At 34.7% G+C, this 26,796-nt stretch overlaps 1 protein-coding gene across 1 annotated transcript in view; it reads right to left on the bottom strand.

Annotated features, from left to right (window-relative positions):
• CFAP54 (cilia and flagella associated protein 54) overlaps positions 1-26,796 on the bottom strand; it is a 117,527-nt gene that overhangs the window by 45,000 nt on the left and 45,731 nt on the right. Inside the window, 19 exon segments of the mRNA XM_059817033.1 lie at positions 596-793; positions 1,331-1,483; positions 2,514-2,628; positions 4,320-4,455; positions 4,552-4,775; positions 4,971-5,198; positions 5,886-6,067; positions 7,766-7,902; positions 8,247-8,477; positions 10,054-10,202; positions 11,165-11,276; positions 12,196-12,322; positions 13,444-13,533; positions 16,556-16,652; positions 18,018-18,161; positions 20,333-20,455; positions 22,094-22,249; positions 23,205-23,352; positions 25,969-26,111. Coding sequence (XP_059673016.1) covers positions 596-793; positions 1,331-1,483; positions 2,514-2,628; positions 4,320-4,455; positions 4,552-4,775; positions 4,971-5,198; positions 5,886-6,067; positions 7,766-7,902; positions 8,247-8,477; positions 10,054-10,202; positions 11,165-11,276; positions 12,196-12,322; positions 13,444-13,533; positions 16,556-16,652; positions 18,018-18,161; positions 20,333-20,455; positions 22,094-22,249; positions 23,205-23,352; positions 25,969-26,111 — 2,893 coding nt within the window.

The raw sequence follows: 26,796 nt of genomic DNA, 5'->3' as shown, positions 1-26,796 counted from the left end.
GTAAGCAGGCCATTGTCCTTGCTAAACAATACAGCTGCCTGCATACAGCACAGTAGCACTGTCCTTGGCTCATTTCTGGATCCCTTATTTCAAATAAAACCACTTATGACATCTGTTGACCTGCTACACTTTTGTCATAAGGCAAAACCAGGTAGCAGTGCTGAGCTGTAACTGTATGAGTAAAGCCATACTAGAATGTTAAGACTGAAGGCAAGCAACTAGGTCTCATATTCAAATGCACAGAATCCAAAAGGTCTGTTTGCTGGATAAAAGACTATCATGGAAGTAAATGGATCTGCTAAACTTTTCAGCAGATTTTTAATTTGGGATTAATCAGTATAACACCACTGAAGTAATGTTTTTTCATAAGATGAGAAAACTGTAGAGGTTATGAGCCAACTAGTGGCTTGTTTAGTATCTAATGCAGATTTTCTGAATCAACAGAAAGAAGGTTGTGCATTTCTGGAAACCAGCTTTCAGACAGTTATAGCTGTCTGACAGAGGAAAATAACACTGGAATAAACATATATGAACACAGATAGGCAGAATGATATTACATCTTAGCTGTAAACAGAAATTTATTAAAAAAAAGTACCAATTGTTTGTTCATAGGAAGAGATAATTACTGAAAGCTGTGACTGTGGTATTGGTTTACTCTCAACCATACTGGAGAAATTAAATTTTTCTTGAGAAAGGTCACGTGGTGTTGGTAGAAATATGAGTTCAGCTCCCACATTAAATTCCAGCCTTCTATTTGAAGAGGTATGACTGCTGATTGCTCTTCCAGCATTTTCTAGACCAGAAAAGTGATTTATATGATCAGTTTGGAAAAGTGTTATACTATTTCCAGCACCACAGATATTTCCACACCACATTACTGGAATAAATGTACAATTCCTGTGTATCCTATTTTTATCTGGTTTCCTATGCTATGGTTCTCTCTGTGTGTCTCCTAATTAAACTCATTGGACATAACTCATTGGTCAGTGCAACCAAATTAAAATATGTGCTGTGTTAGAGAAAATAAACTTGGGAAGATCTGCCAGTCAGTCCTCTGACAGAGGTTTGGCTGCAGACAAAAAATCTATGAAAATGAAAAAAAATCTATCACCCAACCATGAGACACAAATCATAGGAAGTCAGGCTTAGAGCTTGTGCTTACAGAACTTCATATATAACTTTATAGTCTATGTTTTTTCTAATTTCAATTGTTATTGACAATTGTCAGTTGTTACTAAAACTTGAATTGAAAAAAATCTATTCCTTTCACTCTTTACTATTTTAACTGCATATACTTATTAAGTGAGAAACACTTCAATAAATAACTCACCTTGTGTGTGTGCAAGAAATAATGAAAGTAGTTTTCTGCTGTGTCTCAGTGCTCTGCTGTGATATTTAGATTTTTGTAGAGTTTCTCTAAAACATTTCAGTGTATCATTCACATCAAGAGGCACATAAACTAGGGCTTTCGTTTGACTGCGATCTAAGAGGAATTAATAATTATGGAGAACAATTTTGCATTACATAAATATATATTTTTAGTAAACCACCCTGCAAAACATATATTTAAACAATTCCACAACTTCAAAACTAAAATATATTAACATAACTGTCACCTTTGTTTCCTGTTGGATCATGAATTAAAGCAAAATTATTAACTACCAGGAACACTTCTGAGCATTTACATCTTTTTCAGTGTTACATTTTAGTTGTCACATGACATCTATATTCCCTGAATTCCATTTGCCCTGGGCATGCCTCAGCTCAGCTCTCTGCTCTGAATTCTGGTGTCTGAAGTCTGGAAACAAATCTTTTACTACAACTGCTGATCCTATTTATTACAATTACCATAGTTTCTATGTACCAAACCTGTGAGTTGGCATGCTCTGTCCACTGAATGCATAATATTATCTACTTTTCTTACATACAGCATTATTTACTGTTTAATGACTTTCCTCAGCTCAATTCAACACAAAGCCTTGTATGCAATGTGTTGACATATCTGTGATATGAGGAACTATACTTTACAAACTTCCCTTAATGACTATAACATTTTAATCCTGACTGAAAAGAACAACAGCTGTGGGTAGAAGAGATGTTTTGTCACCTTATAGTTCACTTCAGTTTTTTTATTGATTCTATCAGTAACGGTGCAGGTTGACGTTAACTTCTGGGTGTATTGCTGGATATCCAACAATACCAACGGAAAACTGGACCAAGATCACCAACCTCACTCAACATACTGTAGGCCATCTGGCATGTAGATTACAACTGCTTTTCTCTGCTTTCAGATACAGTCTGAATATATTTGGAAAGGTCTTGACAACATCACTATCCATCAAAAAGATGAAGAATAGTATTTTGAAGACAAAACTGAGTTTATAGTAAAAGAAATAAGATTATAGGAGCAGTGGAAGACCTACAATAAGGAGGGGAAAAAATAATATCCAGTATGAAAAAAAAGAAAGGGTTTGGGAGAAAAGAGAACTCACGATACTGAAAAGTGGTCTGACCTGTATAATCATTTTTCATCTCAGGATAGAAGAAGCATCCAGGAAAAACCAGTTCACTAGCAGAACAGGCAACAGGTAGCTGTAATTTTTGTCCTATGTAGTTTCTGCAACTCATCTGAAAAGCAAGTTTTGTTTCGTGATAATTGAGTAATATTCAGAAAAATCAATGTTTCATGCTGAAAGTTAAGTATCTAAATACTCAGTCATACGACAAAATAAAAGAGGACTAATTTACAAAAACACCAATGACCCATAACTAGTACCTTTGTCAGTAAGAGATGAAACATTCACAACACCTAAGTGCTGGATATAACATATAAGTGTTTAGATGTTAATGAATTAAACTTGTATCTTATTTGGTATTTGCCATAATCTTGAGCAACTCGTTGATGTCAGCAAATATTGCACCATTCTTTGTCTGGATAAATGCACACTTGCAAAGAACCTGTCGGTGTAAGTATGCCTAAAGAACCCATTGCCTGTAAAGCACAATGTAATGCTGCAAAGGGATACACAAAACAGCTCTAAGCAAGTAACAGAAGCAGTCTAACCCTGTCAGAGAAGCAAACTTCCAGACTTCTATGAAGGGCTAATCCAGCACAGACATTTTATTTTGCTAATGTAGCTACATCACTTCAGGAGCAATAGAACCAATTCAGAGCTAGTTCTAGACTCTCTGAATGGCACCGCATTGTGAAATGTAGCCGTACCCTCCAAATTTCTAACTTGATGATGTCTTTTTTGAACAGTCCTTATTACTATTAACTAACATTAGTCTGTATTCTGTAAGTTGTCTTTTAAAACTATGATTACTTTTCCACATTGCTTAGATTACAGCAGTATGTGGTGGTTTGCCACACTGCTCCTTTTTTAGACAAAGGACTATGTTCCGAACAGCAGGGCCTGGAAGAAGTCAGCAGGAAACAGCCTTACAGAGAGACAAGACAGAGCACCTCAGCTGCCCTTCGCAAGCCGGCAGTGCCTTCTGAGTTCCTGCAAGCCCTGGGCAGCAGTGTGCTGTCTCTAGGCAAGGCAGTGGCTCTTGAACGCCATGTTCATGTTCAGAACAAACCCATTTGGAATTCCAAACCCCACTTCCCACCTCTCCTTCAAGTCCTGTGTTTATATTAGGAATGGAAACATATTAAAAACATCAACCATATGATTGACTTTAGCAAAACTTCTTAGAAATAAACCTTAGGTTAAAAAAACCCTAAAATCCTAATTTTTAATAGCTAATTCCATGAAAATTTACAAGTGCCAATGTCAGTTTACTAAATATATAGAGCCATGGCTTTTAATGAGAGGAACTTGCTGAGCAGCTTAGGGTTTTTTTGTTGGTGATCAAGTTTTTCAAGTTTTTTATTGGTATTGTCAGTGTTTGGGTTAATTCAATTTGATTAATTTTGGTCTTTAGGAGTGGTGTTCCAATGCAGAAACAAAGAAATCTCTTTGTATTTAATTTTAATTAATCACAAAGATTGTGCAATATCCAAATAAATGTTTTCAGGTTAAAAGAGTGGCATCAAGAAGTAACATGAAATTAGATTTAGGCTCATAGTATGGAATGAGTACATTATGCATAGAACAAATGGTCTCTGGGTCATCAAGTCCAGACCTCTGCTGTTGCTGGAATCATGTCATATAAGCCTTTTCATGCACTTAAATCAATAATGTTCATTAATTTATTACAATTTACTATTTGTGAACGTTATGAAAAAACATGTTAATCTAATCAGTGAAAGTACTTCTCTATATTTAGTTCACATTAAGAGTCAGTGCCCAAAAAAGAAATATGTGGTTCACCTTATGTGCATTATCAGACAGATATTTTATTAAATGAGATTCATGGCTGTCTGGGCCACTGAATAGCTGTATCTTTTCCAGCAGCTGCCTCTGAGCATACACCAGAAGTGGACTCACTTGTTCTGTGTATCTCTCACTAAAAAAAACCAAAGTATAGAAATTAAGCAAAATAACGGTATATTTAACAATATAATATTGCTTTTTAGTTTTTATTAGAGTTGGTGTAACTTACTGTGTAAATATGTTAAATTGTACAGCTATGTGTACCAGTGCTTCCCACTTCTTCATTTGATATAACAATTCTATTGTTTTAAGAATCAGATTACAAATCCATTTCAAGTCAACCACATTCACATCATCCAGGGGAGAATGTGGATGGAGATTAGAACCACCATTCTCATCCATAATACCTCCTAAACAACTGGGAATGCAGAAGTCTCCTTCAGGATCCACAATCTACAGTGAAGAAACATTATTCTATGTGTTATTTTCAAACTTGTTTTTAGGACAAATCAAATTATAAAGATCCTCTAAAAACTTGTTACAGAGAATAACTTGGAGATATCAGAATATAATGCAAGGGAAAGAAAACTATCTCTACTGAAGATGTGATAATAAAGACTATACTGTCTTAATAAAAATAATTTTTACCTTAAGAGACCTGCTTGCTTGTAGTTCAGTTATCATATCAATGATCATGTCTGATGCCAAATAAAATGGCAACCAGATGGTTTTCCTAAGAAAATTCCTGGTAACAGGAAATGCATCCGTATGGGAATGTGAATGGTTAGCAATCAATTGTAATTCTTGAGTATAGTTCCAAAGTTCTCGACAAGCATTTTGAAGCAACGTCCAGTGGCCACCACGGTGAGCAAGAACCTATGCATATGATTCAAAATATAATTACACTTCGGAAATACAGAAATTAAAAGCTTCGTTCTTTTATTGCAAAACTTAGTTATAAGTAAACTTTCAAAATTACAGTCTATGGATTATTCTTAATAACAGATCATTCAATATTTCAATTCATATAAAGCATTATAGAACCTTAATTTGGAAATTTTCATAGAAGCATTAATTTATAATTGAATTTAATTGTTGCTTTTGGTGTGAGAATAGAAATAAAAATTAATTCACACCACCTATACATTTGTTTTCACTTGGATTTAGAAGGGTTTCTGGGAAGAATAGTCAGTCTGCATTTCCTTTCAATCATTGGTCCTTCTAGGCATTCACTAAGACCTGTAAAGGGAAAGGTGAGTCTGCAAGTATTTGCAGAAAGATTTAAAAAACATTAGAGGGGAAGTTACAAAGACTAAATGAAAAATAAAACATTTCTATAAATTATTATATGTTTGATAGAAATATACATTATGATAGGTGATATGTCTGACATTTCATACACTGTACTTGGACATTTTTCAGAAGATAAGAATTCATTGCTTTTTCCCGCTGAAGTTTTTTTGAAGTTTCTGAAGTATGGGTTTTTTTAATGTAGAAAGTAGCAAGTATTGTAATGCAATGCTTAGTCCTAAATAAAGTGTTTAATAAGAAAGCGTATCTTACCACTGCTCTTCTTAAATGTAAAAAGATTTTTGTAAAATGCTCCAATAAAACTGTATTTGAAAGAAACTGGCTGTATTCTTTTGGGCAATGAGAGACGGATATTTCTGTATCGTTTACTGTCTGAGTTTGAGGAGTATCTATTCCACTCAGTTTAAAGCTGTACTCAGTAGATTTATCTGTACCTGAAGACAAAATGTTCAGTGGTTAAAAATGAGTTGAAGTTCTCAAAAAAATAAAAAAGAAAGTATTATCAGCCAGCTAGGATTTTCCTGTGGCAGCTAAATACTTAAATGTTAGGAAATGCCAATGTTAAGGTTATCATATTTATAAGGTTATGATATTTAAAATATAAGATGCTTTTACTTAAGCATTGGGAGAAGCAGGGATCAAAAAAAGTATGAGCAAAATAATAATGTGTACCAAATAGTTTTCAGCCTCAAAGCCAAAGCACAACCCTTATAGATGTTAAGTTTTAGGAAGAAATCACCGTGTGGCAAGCTCCCAAGAACCTTTCTGAAACCGAAGCCTCTTAAAAGGAGAAGTTAGGAAGAAGGGAAGATTTCTGACAAATTCTGTGGTATGTGTAGAATTGCTTCATTATTTTATTCAATACCAAATATCCAAATGCAAAGGTTCATGGTAGTGTGATACAGTAATATCTGAGCTACAGGTTTCAGGTAGAAGCTAATTTCAAGCTAAGTGGTATTTGTACTCTATGGCAAACTACACACTTCATTAAATTCTTTCATTCAGAATTGCTGCAAAGGCTAGGAGGTAGTAAACAGGATTTTCATTATTTTTCAGCAATTCTCAGTGACTCAGTTCTTAGTGACTTGTAAGCATCAAGACAAAAGAGTATAACTAAAAGTAAGTTGTTGCAAAGAGAACCAGTGAATTCAGCTGCTAGTTTTTGTCACACCTCCTTGGAAAAGGCAAAGAGGCTGGTTGATTCCTACCTAAGGAAGTCCTACATGGAATGATAGGAGAATTTTGCTCTCTACAGCTGTTGCAAGAATGTGTTCCCTGAAGCGCTATTGAAAAGACCAGGCTTATGATTTCTTCTTGAACTTATGGTGGCTAGGCAGACTACTTTGTGTTGACTTGTATGTTATCACCAACATCTGAGGTAATCAAAGTCCTATATTTCACAATTACCTACAAACAGGAACCTTTCAGCTCCTGTTGAAACCTCAAAGGATGTTATTGAAAATAGCTGTGATAATAGAACAGCCAAATGTGAGAGACAGAGAATTGAAGTAAAAATGGTAGAAGATTAAAAACTGATCCTGAGGTAGCCTCTGCCACAGGAAAACACTGGGGCGCAAGCAGTGGAGAAGGAAACCTAAATTATTCTACTTAAAATTTGAAAGATAATAATAAACTTCAGTCCATAATTTTGAGGAAGACTTACAGAATGACCAGGGAAATTGTTGACCTGTTAACAACCACAGAAACTGATAAAAATGGTAATTTAGAATAATCTGGAATATTATCAATTTAATAGGTCTAGGTAGTGTGACTACTGCAAAACAAAAGCTAGCATCACTAATTTATTAGAATTTATAAACTTGTTACTAAAGTATAGGATGAAGAATAACCACTTGATAAAAAGTAACATATTTATCAATACAATAAACAATGCTCAGGGTTATTATAAATGCCCCATTATTGACTATGACTTCTTTTATACTACGGATGCCAAAAAGAGAAAATACAGAGGACACTTTTGAAATCCAGAAACACCTTCTCTTTAAATTGGCATGAGTGTTTTTTCCAAAGGTGATCTGGAGAACTAATGATGGAGGTCAGGATAGAAATTTAGAGAAACTAAAAGGTAAGTTGAAACTGATTTCAGTTGTGCACCCGGTAAAAGTTCTTACAAGCTTGTTTTTCAGTCATTCCTGACTTTTTAAGGAGAGGAGGAGTTGGTTTTCTCATGTTATTCTCTACAGCTTCTCTCACCACTACAGTGCCAGAATTATTTAATGAGAATATTTCAGGATCCAAAATATTGTAACTGCAGAATGGAAGAAAAAGAAGAAAGTGAGTTTTGATTACTTTCCAGCATCTTTAGTAATCAGAAATAATGAATGATAGCCAAAAGTTATAAGGAACCAAAAAATAGCACAGTATAATATATTTCAAAACTTTCATCTGCTTAGTCAAGTGCGCAACCAAAAATGTGCATGTCAGCTGCCATATGATGGAAAACAAAACTTTTACATAGTAAATTAATTTGCATTTGAAAGCTGTTCATATGACAAACTGACTGATGATATTGTAATGCAATCTGTTTGCATTAATGGCAATAACACAATAATCTATATTACCAGCAGTCATTGATAAGGCAGTAAGATATACCTGTCCAGATGCTGTGAACCACAAATTCCAATGTTATATTGCTCTTCCAGTTTCTTTTTAAATAAGTTGTAGTGTGCAATTGCCATATAGATATTCATCTGAGACCTCCAGGGCATCTCTTCAAGACTTATTTGATGAAACTTCTTTCGGTTTAAGTAATTATTCACAATTGGTTTCAGCAGTACCACTAAGGTGCAACGAGCTACTTTTTGCAACTCTTCCTTGCATTTCCTATACCAAAATAGATGAAATAGCAAAAAATGAAACTGTGTTTTTTTGAATCTCTAGAAAAGAAATCGTGATAAAGATTCACAGAAGTATCCCATTGCATATCCACAGACTTGTATTAACTCAGAAGCATATGACATATTTCTAGCAAAAGGATTTTTGCTGCAGTCAAGAAAAGCAATTGTGCACTTAACACACACTAAATCCTATCTTATATTTTACCAACTTCAATAAGATATTTGTCTTAGTACTTACAAAAAGTTTAGCTCTGTGTTTGAAATTATTTGTACCTGAATCATCCAAACAGATTATTATAGCAAATACAATGTGTTTCACACAGTCTGTTCAGGAGATGGAGGGTCTACTATTATACTGTAAATTTGGATCATTCTTTTTATTGCTGTGTTTTGGTAGCTAATCATCTTCAATGTGAAGAAAACATTTTATTTCAAATTTCCAGCCATAGATTATTTTTTTTTATGTTTGTCTGCCAGGTCAAAAAATTCTGTATTACCTGGCACACATATAATGCTGTAGTCAAATCAAATCTCGTTTTTTATTTTTTATAAACTATAAACTGATCCCTTTAGCAATCTAAATTATTTTTCTGCCTGTTATCCACTTTTAAAATGTAGTCAGAACAGTATACCATATACAATGTTGATTATATTATACAGCAGTATTATTATGTAAGATACAAAAGAGTAGCTGAAAAAGCAAAAAGCCCAGGATAAGTTAGTTAAGTTAATCCCCTTTTCCACTGAAAGCCATGAAAATCATGTTAAGTAAGGTGGCTTTTTTTCTGTCGAGGAGGAAAGATGGACAGTTTAGGTAAATATTTAGAAGACAGTGTATGGAAGACTTTTTTGAAGTTCTTTATTTAAAACACTTCCAGAATCAGTTATGTGATTGCTTATATTCAGATATTTCTAGTTTTCTACTTGCTAATTGCTGGAACCATAAGTGACCAAAGCACCACGTAATGAATACTACAAATTCTTTTAGGTCAGAAGGTACCATTATTAGCGAGTCAACCAAATATATACAATTATCTGCCAAAAGAAGAAGTGAACAAATTTTCACTTTTTTCCATCAAGAAAGTTTTCTGAAACATACAGAATAGGTAATCCAAAAAAGACTAGCAAAGGGATTACAAAAATCACTCTGAAACTACCTGAATATCAGGAACAAATAATAAACATTTTTAATTAGATTTCTAACAGGTAAGCTCCACAACATAGTTTGAAAAGCATTGTAGCACACAGAATAACATAGCTTTTCTGCCATGATGAATCAACATGCTCAAGCTAACATGCGTGAAATACAGTCTTTGATTATTAATAGAAAGACTTCAAAATCTTCAACAGTTATTCTCTGAAATAGAAATGAGATAGATTTTGTTCTCTTGAGTGGAAGCCAATTTTATACCAAAGTAAAACAGAAAAGTGAGTGGACTGTGCACAAATTCATCCCTTTGATAGAAAAGAGTTTTAAAATACACACTTAATTGTAAACTAAATTTCAGTCAAAATATTTTGGTTCTGTATATATACGAACCTCTCAACTTATGTTCATTTACCTTTGTGCTTCTGGAGATTTCATTATTTTTGGATGTTTCATGAAATACTGTCTAAGAGTCTGTCTTTTTCGAATAGGACTCAAGGCTTCTTTTCTAGGTTTCTTCAAAGTTGATGCCTCTGGTTTCTTTAAAGGTGAGGTCTCCATACTCTTTAAAAAAGTCTTCCATGAAAATCTTAAATACACTTCAAATACTTATTTATACCTACATTATCAATTACTTGAGGTATACAGCAGTTTGGCTTATGCAGGAACACAATAGAACAGACAATAAATTCTGGAATTGTTTGTCAAAATAAGACAGCAAAAGAAATATTTGATATTCCATAAAGCTTTACAATTTTTCTGGAAAGTATATGTCAAATGCCTGACACTAAGAAGCCAGATAGGTCCCCAAATATTTTCTTTCATATACCAGTGTTTTTCATCTCAAAAATAATGATAGTCCTTTTCCTATTATTATAAATAGTAAAACTTTGCAATGCAAAAACTGAGACAGAAAATCCTTTCCCTAATCTATCTCAGATGCTAGCAGTATAACAGCATTACTAGAGGGTTATGAGGGAGAAAACTCTTCCTCCAAAAAAATACAAATCCATTAAGATTATTCTTACCTTCCAATAAAAGCAAAAATTTATTTTAAAAGAATTCTGAACAAAACCCCTTTGTTGTGCAATTAGAATATCTGCACAAGCAGTTAATCATGAACAACTATTCATGAAGAACTGTAAATACAGCATATTGTACAAAAAGGCCTAAACTGATCTCCTTTTCTTAATGTGATTGTACCCAAGGCAGTTCCTATTAACATACTGGGTTTTTTAAAGGGAGCTGATGAAAAGCAAGTTTGCATTGATTTTGGAATGCATTACTCTGACTCATCTCAAATTCCTCACAAATGTTGGCCTTTCAGATAAATCCCATGCCAACTTTTCTTCCTGGTTTTAGGAGTGCAGAGGTGAGCTGAGGACTAGAGTTTGTGTCCCAAATTTTAGTAATTACGTGTGTCTCTAGCTGAGGTTTTTATGAGACAGCTTTTAAAAATTTATTTTTGTGCTTATGATATTGCTGCCCAGTAAAGACACACATGACTCCTTAAAAATAAAACTCACTTTCTGAAACTCCACAACTCCTGTAGTGTATCTATCCGTGCCTTGTGGCATAGTGGGAGAACTTGTTTCTTGTGTTGAAATTCCATTGATACAGAGAAGGTGGTCATTCCTCCTGACAAACAAATAATGTTAAAATCACCACTACCACCACCACCACCACCACCACCATCATCATCATCATCATCATCATCATGATGTTAAACTCCTTTCATAGTTAAAGGGTTATCTCTGGGAACAGGTAGAGCACATGCTATTCCTATTTCATTGGGAGTTTTAAATTCAACAGGTTTTCTTTCCTTCTTCCCCTTCAGAAAATAGGAAGTGCTCACTTTCAAGGATTGTTGTAGAAATCTGAATTTATAGGTAACAATTATCTCACCTTCCTAACTCCTAGTAAAACAAAACAGTTTGCTTCGTTACCCAAATTCTACTATGGAATTCTGCAAAGAACTTCGTATCCAAATTTTTGGTCTTTTCTAACAGCAATTCCTGTTCCCTATAATATATATCCTTTTCATTGATCATTTGCCTTCCAAATTTTAGAAATAATGGTGTATGTTTTTAACAAAGTTACAGTTAAATTTCTTTGAGAGCCTTTTAAGTAAGTGTCTACAATTTGGTTCCATTTACCTTTTCAGTATAGAATTTTGTTTAGACACTACGGTAGGCCCTGATGGGTTTGCTTTTGATCTAACCCAACATACTTTTCCAAGTTATTCCACTGCCTCATAATAATATGGCAAATGGCCATATTACCAAGTAGTGTCTGTGAAAAGGAAAATCCTGGAAATTGCTGATGGTAGACAGGAGTTTTGAACAGACACAGCCAAGGGAGAAGTCTCCATGTATAACAAGGTCACAATACAATATTTTCTGTAGCTATATAATCCCTTGTGTTCATGGAACTTCTGCAGACTAGGAGCCATGGAAATGGCTCCAGGCGGGTCTTCTACCAGGTACAATATACAGTTTTCTGTGACACTGGTGATCCTAAGCAGTAGTTTTTCACTACTATTATAATAGAGATCTACCTTTTCAAGTAAACTTGTACATTGCCTGCCCATTCCAGAATGCGTTGAAACTTCTCTTCATTCAGGATTTTGTGCAAAACTTGAACAAAGAACTCAAGAAAACGTGGTGTCTTTCTGAATTTCATCACTGCAATAAAGTAACAAATAATTAACACAGGTTTTGTATTTATACTGTAACAGGTTTCTGAATTCAGCTATAATTACAGCTATGTATGTCTCAAAGCACATATTTATGTCATGTTGCATGCTGATGCAGAAAAGGCATACTGATACTAAAATGAGATAGGTCATGGTACACAATAGCAGTTGCTAAATACTTCTTCTTGTGATCTGACATCCAGAGTCACAAATTCACTCTATTTACACTCCTAGAATGACAAACATTCTGGGGACTGAGAAAACAGGTTTGGAACTATTTTTGTATCATGCAGTACACAGTGCAAAAATATTTTATAACAGTATTCAACATGCCTAATTGTACACATGCCTGAAAATCCTGAAAAAACAATAAAGCAAGTATAAACAAAGTAACTAGATCCTATTCATTTAGGCTGCTTTTCTCATTGACAGTCACATTAAAGTACAGTGGAGCCGTGTTATCTAGATTTCAGGCAGCTTTTTAATTGTTTGCAAACTGCTTTTACTGTTTGTCTGTCTTCATGATTTTTTACCATCAAGAAATAAATAAGTATTTATCCTATCTGAAAGCTATACTAATTTTACAGGCTAGGCTCCATTGTTATTTTGAACACCAGTATTAAAAAAAATAAGGCAGTGGCAAAGGCCATATACCAGAATCTTAAATCCTATTTCAAAAATGCAAGTGTACTCAGACTTTTGTGAATTCCTCTTTCACTAACATAATTTAATGTGGAAATGGGGTATCTCAATTTAAAAAGAACATTCTACACAAACAGAATCTTTGAAAACTTGACAGAACTTTTAAAAAATGAGCTCATTTTTAAGGTTTGTAGAAAAGAAACATTATGCAAATTATTTACAATATTAATATATTACATACTTAATACCAACATCTAAAATAATTTGTTGCAAGTATTTCATACACTTCTAGATGTGACCATATTAACAACTTTTTTTAAGCTATGTTTTACTTGATGTTGTATAGTTGAGAAAAAAACAAAGAGAAAGTTTCCAAGAGCATATTCCAAGAAAGAAGTAAATAGCTTTACTGGCAACTTTCTGAAGTAAAGAAGCCTTTACAATTAAGCTAAACACCAATTATCCTACCTTCTTGATAAGCACTGTTTGATGTCCAACATGAAATTACAGGGTAGAGGAACAAAGGATCTTCTTGTCCTGTAAGCTCTGATCCACGAGCTGCATCAATAACCAAATCAAATTCATTATGACAAACAGCGATAGTGTACAATAGAAACTCTACCTGGAATCGTAACTGAAGAACAGAAAAATCCTTCTTTAGCACAGAGTTTGCTTTTAAATCTCTCACTGTCATCCAGAGAGAAATTCAAAAGCTTGCTCTTTTCTTCTAACATAAGTAGCTGTGCCACTGAAATAATGAAGAGCTTACGGATGCGACTGATGAACTTCCAGCTACTAGACTAATGAGCAGGATGTCTGGAGTTCATCAGAGGTCTAGCAAAGGTCCATACAACTCATCTGTGGAGGAGGATGTGCACTAAGGACATGTCAAAAAATGTATTTAAAGCTATACAGCATGAACTGAACACATGATGTGACTAGTGCTTACATACATGCTCGGCATATGGATAGCATAAGCAGGTAAAGGAATTTTTTTTTTATTCACCTAAACATTCATAGAATTATATGTATAAAATTGTATTTCTGTTCTATAAATCATATATTAGATATAGGTGTAAACAAGCTCTACAACATATAGATATAAATAGTATATATAATATATAGGAGAACAGTAACTTGGATTCAAGTTTCTGAGAGTTAAACACAACTGTGTTACCAGCTGATGAGCACCAGAACAATGTTACATATGCTAGTTGCTATTTTGCCTTAATAAGGAAACATGACCAACAAATTTTGGGCTTAGGCAAGTGCTGTGGTTGAAAAAGATCAATACAGCTAGTCCCTGAAAAAAGCGAGATTAAAAATGCACTGTGGAACAACCAGTTGTGATAGTGGATCAATAGCTACACCCTCCAGTGGTAGCAGTCAGTTGAAGTCTGTTGAATGAAAATAATACCCAATTAAATAAGGCAGCCAACAGTACAAGCAGATTTTTTTTTATTTTCTTTGTAGGACAAGTCACACTGTTTACTGGTACTCTCGCCTATTTAACAAGTTCAAAAATATATTGCTTCAAAGGAGCATTCTCACAAGAATAATACGTCCCAAAAATTTTTAAATGGGAAAACATTTGACATTTCAGAGTTTAAATTGTACTGTGTCTGAAATATTTTGGTTTTCTCAGTTTATAAAAGAGGCAGATTCAGCTTTTTTTGATTTTTCTCATAGACTATCATCAATGGAATGCTAAGTGTTGATCCACTTTTAAGGATTTTCCATTACAAGTTTTTTTCCAAAATATTTTTAACAGCATCCCCTACAGGTGTGCACATTGTCCTAAACCACTTACTTACACATATTTGTAAGGACAGCTATAAGCTTTGTTGTTTGTTTTGCATGGCCTCAGCACAAGACTCCTCTTCAATTTATATCCTGAAACTTATTGACAAATATGACAAACATGCTATTTCAGCAACAGAGCAGACTTCAGCCATCAAGTATTTGCCAATAATTGAAAATGTGTTCTTCTCTAACCGATCAACCCATTAATTTAGCTTTCTATTAAGTAAGAATGGAACATCATTTTATTAAGTAATCAATGTAATTTTCAATTAACTTACAGAATTTATTCGTTCTGTAACTTGTTCTGCAGGAATGCAGGACTCAATGTCAGCAAAAAATGAAGGATCAGTGCACAGATGTGAATGGAATTTTTGCGTCACTGTTTTTATCCTATTTATTACAGAAATGCTTTTTCTTCTAAGACAAATGCATATACAGAGATGTTGGACCATAACTAGAACATGAGTCAGCAGCGTTCCCTTGCAGCAAAGACCAGTTGCATCCTTGTGTGTATTAGAAACAGCATAGCCAGCAGGTCAAGGGAAGTGATTATTCCCCTCTATTTCGCACTTGTGAGACCACATCTAGATTACTGTGTTTAGTCTTGGACGCTGTAGTACATGACACTGACATACTGGAGTAAGTCCAGTGAAGGGCCACCAACATGATAAGGAGCTAGAGTGCATGACAAAGCAAGAAGAGGCTAAGAGAATTGGGTTTATTCAGTCTTAAGAAGAGAAGGCTAAGGGGAGTCTACACCTACCTAATAGGAGGAATATGGAATGGGGAGACAGACTATCCTCACTGGTAGCACAAGAGGCAATAGACACAAGCTGGAAATCAGAGAATTCCAAACAGATATAAAGACAACCTTTTTAACCATAAGGGTGGTCAACTATTGGAACAGGTTGCCCATAAAGGTTGCAAAACCTCTTTCTTCAGAGAGGTTCAAAACTTGACTGGACAAGTCCCAGAGCAACCTGATCTAATTGTACCTGTTTTGAGCAGGAGGTTGGAATCAATACCTTCCAGAAATGCTTTCCAACCTAAATTATTCTATGGTTCTATCCAGGCTCCAAGGAGTACAAGATGCCATGTAAATACAATGGAAAAAAAATCAGTAGTGGCTCTGTGTTTTAAGTTCTAATCAAATTTCTTTTATAAGTCCTAATTATTAATTCATCTAACTTTGGCAGAACTATTAGTCTGAAAATTCTTGTGCTTAATCCAGACTGTAAGATATTTTAAAATTGATATATTCATTCCTGAGTTACAAGGTAGTTAAATGCTAGTATAAATGCAATTCCTTCACAAAAAAAGTCTATTTCTGTTAACTTTCTTCAGGAAACGTTTTCTCTACTAAAATTTCCTGCAGTCGTCATTACTACTAGCACTGGTAGGATCGTAAGACATGCTATAAATGGACAATGGTCTTTGCCACTGCATTTTCTGATTTAGGAAGATAAAGCAAGCCTAAATAACATGGAACCCAATTTACACAGAGTGGGAGAACACATATATTTGCAGAATAGAACAAAAATGACCATTCCTTTCTAAGAAGGAATGAGTGTTTTGGTGAAAATTATGAAAAAGATGAATAGAAGTCATTATACACATCACTACCAGGTATAAATAAGATCACTGAAATTATTATTTTGGTTGATATATCATGGAAGATATATGAAATAAAAGTACCTTTTAGGGAATTTTTTTTTTTCAAATAAACAATAGAAAATTCCATAGAAAAAGGTAGGAAGTATTTTAATAGTACACCCACCTGGTTTTGTCAGTCTGAGGAGATTTGATTCAAGAGCACTTAGATTTTCTGTTGCTTTTTCCATTGCAGCTAAATGGGATGTCTTTGCAGAAGTGGTCTGAAATATCCAATACTTATTCATGAAAACTTAGCTTTTACCTAACTAAAACCAGCAGGTCAATAGCAGAGTTTAGCTTAGATCCCAAGTCTTCTAATTGTATATCGGATTATTTCATCAGTATTGTCTTATTTTTCTTTTCAAGTGAAATAAAATTCATGTTCATTAATTTTTTAGTACGGCTTCAAAAACCTGGCCAGGATTCATTCTTGATTAATCTCCAAGGGAGTGAGTGGAGTTGCTCTGTCACCAAATAAATTTTTAGGGAAGTCACACATGCTACTACAACAACCTATTTGGACAGATTGGTTGACAAAATATGTTGTTTTCCAGAAAAAATAATCTTTTGTAGATTATTTACTGCCTACAGAAATCAAAATTTTCCTCTGGAAAGAAAGTTCTTTTTTTTTCACTTCAGTGAAAATGTAATTTTCAGTCAGCCCTACTAGGCTCAAAATACTGTATTGTTCCTATGATCTTAGATTCCTTTCTCTTTTTCGGTATGAACCTGGGATCCACTAACATAAACTCAGCAATAAAAAATGGATAAAATTTTGTCCTGGATCCTATCAGTGTCCTACAAATTTTCTTACAGAAATCATTCCCTGTAAGCTGATTGACGTTTTATCCCTCTCTTATATCCCTCTTTATATCTCAGTTTCGTGCTTCCTTTCTTCCTCTCCCATTATTCCTACTTTCTTACCTCTTTTTCAAATTTTCTTTCCAGTAAAATCTCTTCTAAAATTATTTAAAGAAAAAAACAGACAGAAAAGTATGGAGAATCAACACTTTACCCTGATTCTAAGTTGCAGGAAATCCTTACAAACTGTTGCATCTCTTTGTAAGTATTAAGGTCTTAATAGAGGTTGAAAGGTGTTCCTCCACCAAGAAAGTCTATGCAATTCCTAAGTTACTGTCCTATTATGACTTAATGTTTCAAGCAGCCACTACACAAAATGAGAGGCTAAGTTTCTACATTATTTAGGATATTTTTGCTCTTCTTTACTTATACAATTCTTTAATTAATAATAATAATAAAGCATTCCTGGAAATTATATGTGAAGGTCAATTAGGAATGCTTGTATAAATATCTGAAGGATACTCATGGCTCTGAACTCTAATATTGCTAACCCCTCTCCATTTCAACAAAATGAGAGCCTGTACCCACTGCAGTCTGCAACTGGACTTAACAAAGATGACTATAATTAAATAGAAGCCTCTCAGTTGTACTTTGGGAACTCTTATTCTACAAGGAAACTCTTATTCCATACAACCACTTCTAAAACAAAAAACTAATAAATGTCGTCTTCAAAATAATAGAATACAGTGTTTAGAGAAAAAAAAATTAAAAATCAGAGCAATTACTTTAACTTCTTTGTTAGTGTGTGTTTCTTCAGTTTTCATAGCTTCTGACAGGCAGGGTGAGGTTGTTGGCGAGGAATCCAACAATTTTTTCCCATAGTTAACAATAATTACTGCTAATTCATACTCTTTCCATGAACGTAGTACCTATTAAAGAATCATCTGTTATATATTTTTGCTCTGCATAACAGGTAATGTTTCATTATTGTCTACTTACAATTGTCAAAATGCATGAATATTATAAATAGAAATTAATTACTCAATACTTAAGTTTCCTTTTATAAAAAAACCAGGACTATAAGCCTGTAAAATAATTGGAATTGCAGATATGTTATCTATGTGTTCTGCTTAACCTATGCCTCAGAGAATAGAAAAATTTAACCGGAAGTATCTATTGCTGTGATTGACATTCTCCCTATTCTCAGGCAGTACTGCTACCGAAGAATATAAAGGGTAACTAAATGATCCTCAATTACCTCTCTGGTATCAAGTGCATATTTGAAAATCCCAACTGTATTAGTGACAGGAGTGGTGAAATTTATTTTTAAAATTTTGAAATTTATAAATGAACAGTGTAGGGAATGTTTTTAGATGGCTTTATCTTCCTTAGACAGAGCTCTAAATGCCAAAATGCTTCTACTATATGCAAGGTAACTTCACATTAGGATGTTTGTCTTTGGGATACAAAATAAGTGTATAGATTAGGATAAATGCAGTACATGGCCTGACTGTAACTCAACAGAAAACCATATATTATGGATTAATCAGAAGCATTTGCAATTTATTCATTCTGTTTTCTATTCTGTTGAAATGCTATCTCTAAGGAAAAAAAAAAATCAGCAGTACAAGCAGACAGTCATTTAGCTGGAGAATCCAACAACAAACAAACGCTGTATCAAGGTTTCAGGGTTCCTAATAAACTTTAATGGCCTTGATAGCCTCCACCTGGGTCCTCCCCCCATGGGGCCAGGAGCTCCCTTTCAGCTCAGGCCTGAGCGTACAGTCCCTGCCAGCTCCTATGTGGCAGGAACGTTGGTCTCCAGTGTGCTCCAAGCCATGCCTGGGCCTGGCAATGGATCTGCTGGTCTGGACACCTGACCCATGGACTGACTCCTCAGCTTGACCTCAGACTGCTCCCATCACAATGGACCAGCCTGCTGGGCTGTGTCTGGCCCTAGCTACTCTCCCCAGACCTGATCCTGACCTGCAGATTGACTTCCCAGCTTCAGCTCAGACCTGCCTCATCACCACAGACTCACCGGATGATCTGGACTCCTGGTTGAACCTGGCTGCCAGGTGCTGCCCTGCCAGCCGTGGCATCGCCCTCGGCCCCTGGCTCCCCAGCCCTTGACGTGCCCTGACACTGCCCTCACAGCCATACTCATCTTTATAGAAAGTATAAAAACTGGGTCTTCTTGCAGTGTACTTTTGAGGATATTTGACACTGATCTGGTCTTGTGAGGTGAGCAGAGAGATCTGGCTCCTGTAAAGACTGGCATGAGGGATCACCAACACAGGGGAATCCCTCAAAGCACCAGTCACAGCTCAGCTTCAGTATGAGCTCTTAGCTGAGGTGTACTCAAAGCTAGACAAAAGCAGACTTTTTCAGCATCATACATTTATCATGGTGGGTACTTCAACTCTAGCATGTCTCTATATCTGAGGAAAAAAAATCCTACCGGTACCACGTTTCTCCTTATCTCACTAAACAGATTGAGTACCTGAATCATAAATGTGATCTACAGATATGTATTATGGTTAAAATCACAGAATCACAGAATCACTAAGGTTGGAAAAGACCTGTAAGATCATCAAGTCCAACCATCAACCCAACACCACCATGACCACTAAACCATGTTCCTGCCAGCATATGAGACTAAATAGTGTAAAGTATCTTGTATCTAATTAGCAAATAAGCCAGATATGCTAATATGATTAAAACTAGAAATATGGCCTATTTGCAGTAAATAAACTTTTAAATTTATATATTACATATAGGCCTTTTTGAAAATAGTACTATCTTAAATGCAAAAATACACACAATGATATAAAATACAAATTTCATGTCATGGACTAATTGTTACAGTCTATTTTCTGAACAAACAAAAATTCTCAATTCTATTAAAAATTCAAAATGTCATTATTACATAAAGTGCACTGATACAAAGATACTAATAAATATTTCTATACCTTTACTATTTAAGAGTGCCAGTTCTCTAAGATATCACTCTGAAGACCAGCTTACTCAATATTTTTTTCTCTAAATGACAAAAGCTATATCTTAAACTAAACTGTAAGCACAATAATACACACCATACCTTTGCTGTATAAAATGAAGTACAAGCTATCATATGCTGAATACTCTCATAACATCCTGCCTGCCTCCTCTGCAAAGTAGCACTTGGAATTTCTTGAAGGACAGCCAAGCACTTAATGAGGATCTGTAAATACAAGGGTTAAAACAAAGTTTGGAGTCTGCAACACACTTACAAGCTTGCAACTCTATAAAGACTATTGTATTTGATGGTGAACTTTAAAAATACTTTGAAATCTAACAGATACGATGAAATGCTAGCTCTACAAAAGCCAATAATAAAATATCCGTTGAATTTAACGGTGTCAAGATTTCAACCACAGCCCTTTGGAATAAATGACATGTTCACATAAAATCACAGATATTAAATTAGAGATACATGATGGATATTTTTGCTGATTTAATTAACATGAAATCAAAGAATGTTTAGTTCAGTGGGATGACATTCTCCTAGTAGAGGGCTGCTTAAAAATATATTGAGCTGGTCAGAATTTTAAATGAAAAAAAATGTTTCCAGTACAGTATGCTCTAAAAATAAAAGACTTCTTTCCCCCATTTTTGTCTATCAGACATGAAAAGACGATGTGACTAAATTATTTTTCCCTTTAATTAGGAAATCTGAAACAGAAGCCATTTCCAGTGGCTAGCTGTGCCTTTAGTAGGTCATCACAGCCAATAACTTCTTAAGCAAGAGGCTACCCCTATACATAAATAGATTATATTTTTTCCCCTAAAAACTTCTCAGGGCCCTGAGTGTCCCAGTAGTCATTTTCTGAGCAACCTCACTTGGGGGTTCCTCTCATACCTTCTGTCCAGGGGTCCAGGAGTCCCAATTAAGCTCAGGCACAAGCCTTCAGTCCCTGTTTGAGCTATGGTATTGGTCTCCTGGTCTTGAGTTCTACCTCCTGGATGGACTTTCAACCTGTGTTGTAGCCTTGTCTCCAGTCTCTGGCTCCAACTCCTGCAGCTCCTGACTTTTTTGCCTGGATGGACCCTGGGCCACCCCTGGATGGACCCCCCCAGTCCTTCTCCGGACTCTCAGTGTATCCTCTTACCAACACCCGGCTCTGTCTGCCGTGTTCAGATGCTGATAGTCTGTGCCTTGCCTAGTCACCTCATCCTTCCTCACAGAGTGAACATGCTCTTAATGCTGCTCCCTGACAAAACTACCTAATTACAGGAAAAAAGTTGCATGTTTCTACTGTATCCTTGCTGAATCTAAAAAACCCACGTCTGCTGCTTCAGAAATGTCAGGAAAGGATTGAGGTATTCTGTTTTCAAAGAGAAGGTGCTTGCTTCTGGAAAGGAGCACATGCCTGAAAACTAAAGACTGCATTATCAAAACATTGAATAGCCTCCTTTTTTTAAGAAGAAAATAAAACTGTATATGAAGCAAATATTCCAAAAAAGCCATAGGCAAATGCTGCTTTTCTTTCCTCAAAATTGCCATCTGCAAATAGCATTCAAGTAGAAGTTTCATTGTAGATTCTACTATAGTTTAAAAATACCAACATATCATCCTGAAGAAACAATCAATATTGTGCAGTTACTTTAGCATATCTGAGAGCAGAATCTGTGCCGCTTACACTGAGCAAATATGCATTGGGAACACATAAAACCATAAAAGGCTTTTCTTTCAGCAGCTACTAAGAACTCAAAGTCTAGATATTTAGTTCTCCCACTGTACACTCCATTATAAGCTTAATTTGAATCACCATAACTACAGGACTTGGATGCCAGCTGCTTTGTCTTAAAATGCTCTTACCTGAACTACTGGCACTGAAGAAATCTTATGATAAATGATTGGAGCAAGGAGACCATAACATTGCACAACAGACTGCAGGGTGTAACTTGCGTCATTTAACCAATTGCTAAGTTCAATTGCCACAGTCATTCTTTCACATTCTGCTAATCTAGCAACCTGTAAAAGAAAAACACATTTTGATTCAAATATTAGTTTTGTTGTTTTAAATCATTTGTGAGTGAAAGAAGACAGATGTTATTGCAGTTTAAAAAGCAGCAAGTAAGATAAAAGTTTAAAAATTAATTTACATTGACACCTGCTAGAAGTATATAACCAAATGCAACATTATTCATGATTCTAAAGGAAACGGTTGTTCTTGACCTAATTGTCCCCTCTGAATTTACCCATATAATTTACAAAGCCTGGTTAACAACCTCAGCCTGTGTTTGGGGGGAAATTTCACACACTAACCTCTCAGAGTAGGTAAGGGGAGGACAATAATTCCTTCCTTTCCCTTCCAGTTATCTGCTGCAGTCCTTGCATGGGTGAGCAGATTCAGTAAAGTCACTGAGTAATCCACTGCTCACATTTTTGAGACAAGTACTTCAGCAAAGAAAGAGTGAATAGGAATGTAATAATACAGAAGGCAAAGCTTGACTAGCCAAATAAAAAAGAAAGATTTTTATGTCATTAACATGCCATTATACTATAAGAAAGTCTGAAATAAGAGAAATGAAGCTTTGTATATTAAAACCATGAAACCCTGTTAGAAGGTCAACGTTAATGAAAATATATGTATTAAATAGCAGAAATGTTCAAAAGTAAAAAAACAAGGTTCATCTTAGTAGGAGAAAAATAACAATGATTATACTTCTTTCTTAAATTATAGTCTACTACCACTGAAGTCAAGGAAAATCCTTCCGCAGTTGGATTAGGCGATAGCTTCTTTCCACCAGATACATAATAACCAACAGCTACTAAAATACTTCAGAAAGGAGGACCAGATAACTCACAGAAGATGAAGTATTCGGTAAATAGGATTAGTACATCGCAACATTTATCTTGTAATGATGAAATAAGGCTTATCAAAAAGTGAAATCAAACCCAGTATATTATTTTAAGCCACACATACTTGTTTTGTATAAAGTATCTCATTGGAACAGATGGAATCACAGAAGAGTGCTCCTTCCATTACATTAATGTCACAGACAGCAAATATGTTCCTCAGAAAGAGGTGTAAGGTAATAGGAGAAGTCTGAGATACAGCTTCAAAATGTAACCTACAAAATAAAAAAGCAAAAGAACAGTAAAAGCAGGTTAATGGTGATTCAGATACGTCATGCCTGAAACTGCATTATATTAAAAAGCAGTATTTAATTTTAAAATTACGGACAAAAAGGATTACTGTAGCTAATTCTGGAAGTAAGATTTATACATAAAACTGAAAAAAATTGCTTAAAATTTCTAACGTAAAAATAAATAAAAGGGATAAGACTCCTTTTCAAAGTGTTGTCCACCTTCTACTATCCTAAGGCAGCTTTTCCTTAATTGTTTCATCTAATCCAGTGAAACTTACTTTGAACTTTCTTTGAAAACTTGGGATGCTACAGCTTATTTATTTTAACTGTCTCCTTTTGCACATTTTTATTCTGTATTCTGATAATGATGCATGCAGTTGTGAAGTCCATTACTAAGTATTAGTAACAGACTCCTTTTCATTACTGATGTCTTGTATTGCAAGTCTCAAAAGGATCTCTTTTCTTCCACCTAGTTTTTTGTTGTTTTTTTTTTCCTTCCCTGGGGACAGGGGGGCATTTGTCCTTGTTATATTTTTCTTAATATTTTTTGTTACAGGAAAAATCCTATTATTTTGAAGTATAAGAAATAAATTCCTCCTTCTTCTCGATTGTATTTCATAAAAGAGACTGAAACTCAAGAAGGAAGATCAAATAGACACATTCAAATACTTGACATTACCAAAATATCAACAGGGCTTCCGGCTGGAAACAAGAGGTTTCCTTTCCTTCCAGCTCCCTCTACTGTCTCTTTAAGTCCTATGTACTTTCAAGCTAGCCCATCTAATTTCTTAGCTACCGATCAGTAAAACTGAGTCTGCCTTATTTCGGGTCTGGTACTGCAGCTTTGAGAATCTTCCATATTAATTGTAAAAAAAAAAAAAAAAAAAAAAAAAAAAATTAGGCTTTGACCTAACTGTCAGAAAAGCAAAATCTCTGGAACTGCTTTGCACAACTATTTAAAATTTTCTTTCTTCATTTGATTTATCTGAAAGTAGCTTCATTCAAATGTTATCTCTAGAGCTGTATGTGTTTAAAAAAAAAAAAAATTATTAGGAAAAAAGGTTAATGAAAAACAAGTGCAAAAAAAAGCATAATGACAAGACTTGCATTCCTGCTTTGTTGCCTAGGCCAGGGATAGATTTAAAACATCCACATGGTCATGAAATAGGATGTCTAGTGATTATCTGCCTGTAGCAACACAGTCCACAGACTGCCTGTACATCTCAAACGCTCTTACGGCATGTAACATCAAGACCCTCTGTCAATTTGTATGCCTAGTATCAGACACATGGTGGCAATTGAAGGACAGTCAGAATAGACACCAGTGGTCTGGCTGAGCCCCAAATAACAAGAAGTACGCTTAGACCCATTACCTTCTCCTGTAACAGGATTCAGAGCATGCACAAGCCTAAATTATCTGCTTGCATCCAAACAGCATTACCATGAGAAAACCGTGGGCTCTGATGCAAGCATCTCAAAACAATATAGAGAAAACGCTAGCTACATTATGTCTCAGAATAGCTGATTACCAGTTATTCTATCTGTAAAGTAGAAATTGAAGTATTCTGACAAAACTTTTAGGCAATCCCCTTAATATCTATTTCTTGAAACAAAGATATTTATTTCTTTATTTCTTCTTTAATTCTTGAAACATTCAAGAACTACTAACACACATGCAATAAGGCTGTTTCTTCTCATTATGGTTTCAAGACTAAGTGAGTCTGTGAAACTGAAACAGAGATGCTGCAAAAATTTTTCATACCTCCTCCACAAGTTTGCCAAAACTTTCCTAATGGAAGAATTAGTCTAAAAAGGATTTCACACAAGTGAAGGTGATGATTTGTGTTCAGTTATATTGGATGTTAATTCATTATCAAATTATAAGCAGTTGACTAACTTTTAAAACTATTCTTTTTTATTATAGTATTTCATGTCTATTATTTCATAAAAGTCACTTTCTTTATCTGGGAATTAATTAAGTTTTCATTTATTTTTGCATTTGGATCTATTAAATTTCATTGAATGTAAACGCAAAATTTCTAGCTGGGCTTTGTCATCATGAAAAACCTATAATATTATGGTTGAACATTTGAAATTTATTTATAAATCAATTAATTTTTAATATCTCTTCAAAAGCACTTTAGTGTATTCAAAGATTATTCGCAGATTTATATAGCCAGCCGAAAACAAAATTAGCAACCATTTACCCATTTTGGGTGGTGTTCTTGACAAAATTTTCACAATTTCTGAACTCTACTGCTCCCTTAATTGGGAAGTCAAGAACCCAGTGCATATTACATATTTTGCATATGAAAATGCATCACGCAGAATTAATAGCCTCTTTATAAATGTTTCGCAATTATCTTAAGAAAACAATCATTATAAAGAATTAGATGTGTAAATGCTAGCAGTTCCATAAATAACAAAAATCCTCTGCTAATTATAAAACACTATTTTTGTAACACATTTCACACCTCTTTTTTTCAGAATGTTTTTCATATCGCAAGTCTGTACAAAGTTTCACAACCTGGTACTCTTTAAAATAAAATGTGGACATCTATAATTAACTATTATTTTAATTTTGGTTTTGCCAGTTACCTGTTTTCAGATATAGTCAAATTACTACTTGCAGAAATAACAGCTGCATTGGCAGGCAGTGGAGATGAATTTGAAACAAAATAATCCCACATTGGTGAAAATGCTTCTCTGGCTAATGTATAGTTGCCAGTCTGATAGGCTACCTACAAAACAAAACAAAACAAAACAAAAATTTAGCAAGCTTCCATGTTCATCAAACAACCTAGCCAAATATGATTATAGTATAAAGAAAGGTTTTAAAACTCCCCCCCCAACAAGTAAATTTACAATTTCTGTAAGAATATTCTGACATATTTGAATAAAACACATGTAGTAGCAATCTGATTCTGGTAATATTAGTTTGCCTTGAGAATTAGCATCAGAGAAGGCAAAAGAGTTTCCTGACTGTTAACGAAGGATCTAACAGCCCTTTGTGGAATACTTTACAGGTATTGTGCTGCAGTTTTTGAAGGCATATTATTTCATCTAGGTTCATTTTTCTTTTGCTGATACTGCAGAATACCCCGCTGCTCTGGATAATGGGATATAAATGGAGCTGCACAAGTAGGAATAAATTCATGTGGATACCTCCTATTCTGGAAGATTTTAGGAAATCTTCTAACTATTTCCCATGATCTGATCTACAGGGCTAGACAATTTCACTTTTCTCCATGACACAATCTGTTTTAAATTTTCCTTATTAAGAATACAGAAAATTATAATAAATGTCTGACAGAGCCTTTGTGGTCTTTCCACTACAAAAATAATTTCAATATGAAAATGGTTGGATTTGATGCCTATAGAATCATAGAATCGTTTAGGTTGGAAAAGACCTTTAAGATCATCAAG

The sequence above is a fragment of the Gavia stellata genome, chromosome 4 (genome assembly GCF_030936135.1).
Source record: "Gavia stellata isolate bGavSte3 chromosome 4, bGavSte3.hap2, whole genome shotgun sequence".
Classification (NCBI taxonomy): Eukaryota; Metazoa; Chordata; class Aves; order Gaviiformes; family Gaviidae; genus Gavia; species Gavia stellata.
This window is presented reverse-complemented; position numbering and strand designations above follow the sequence as displayed.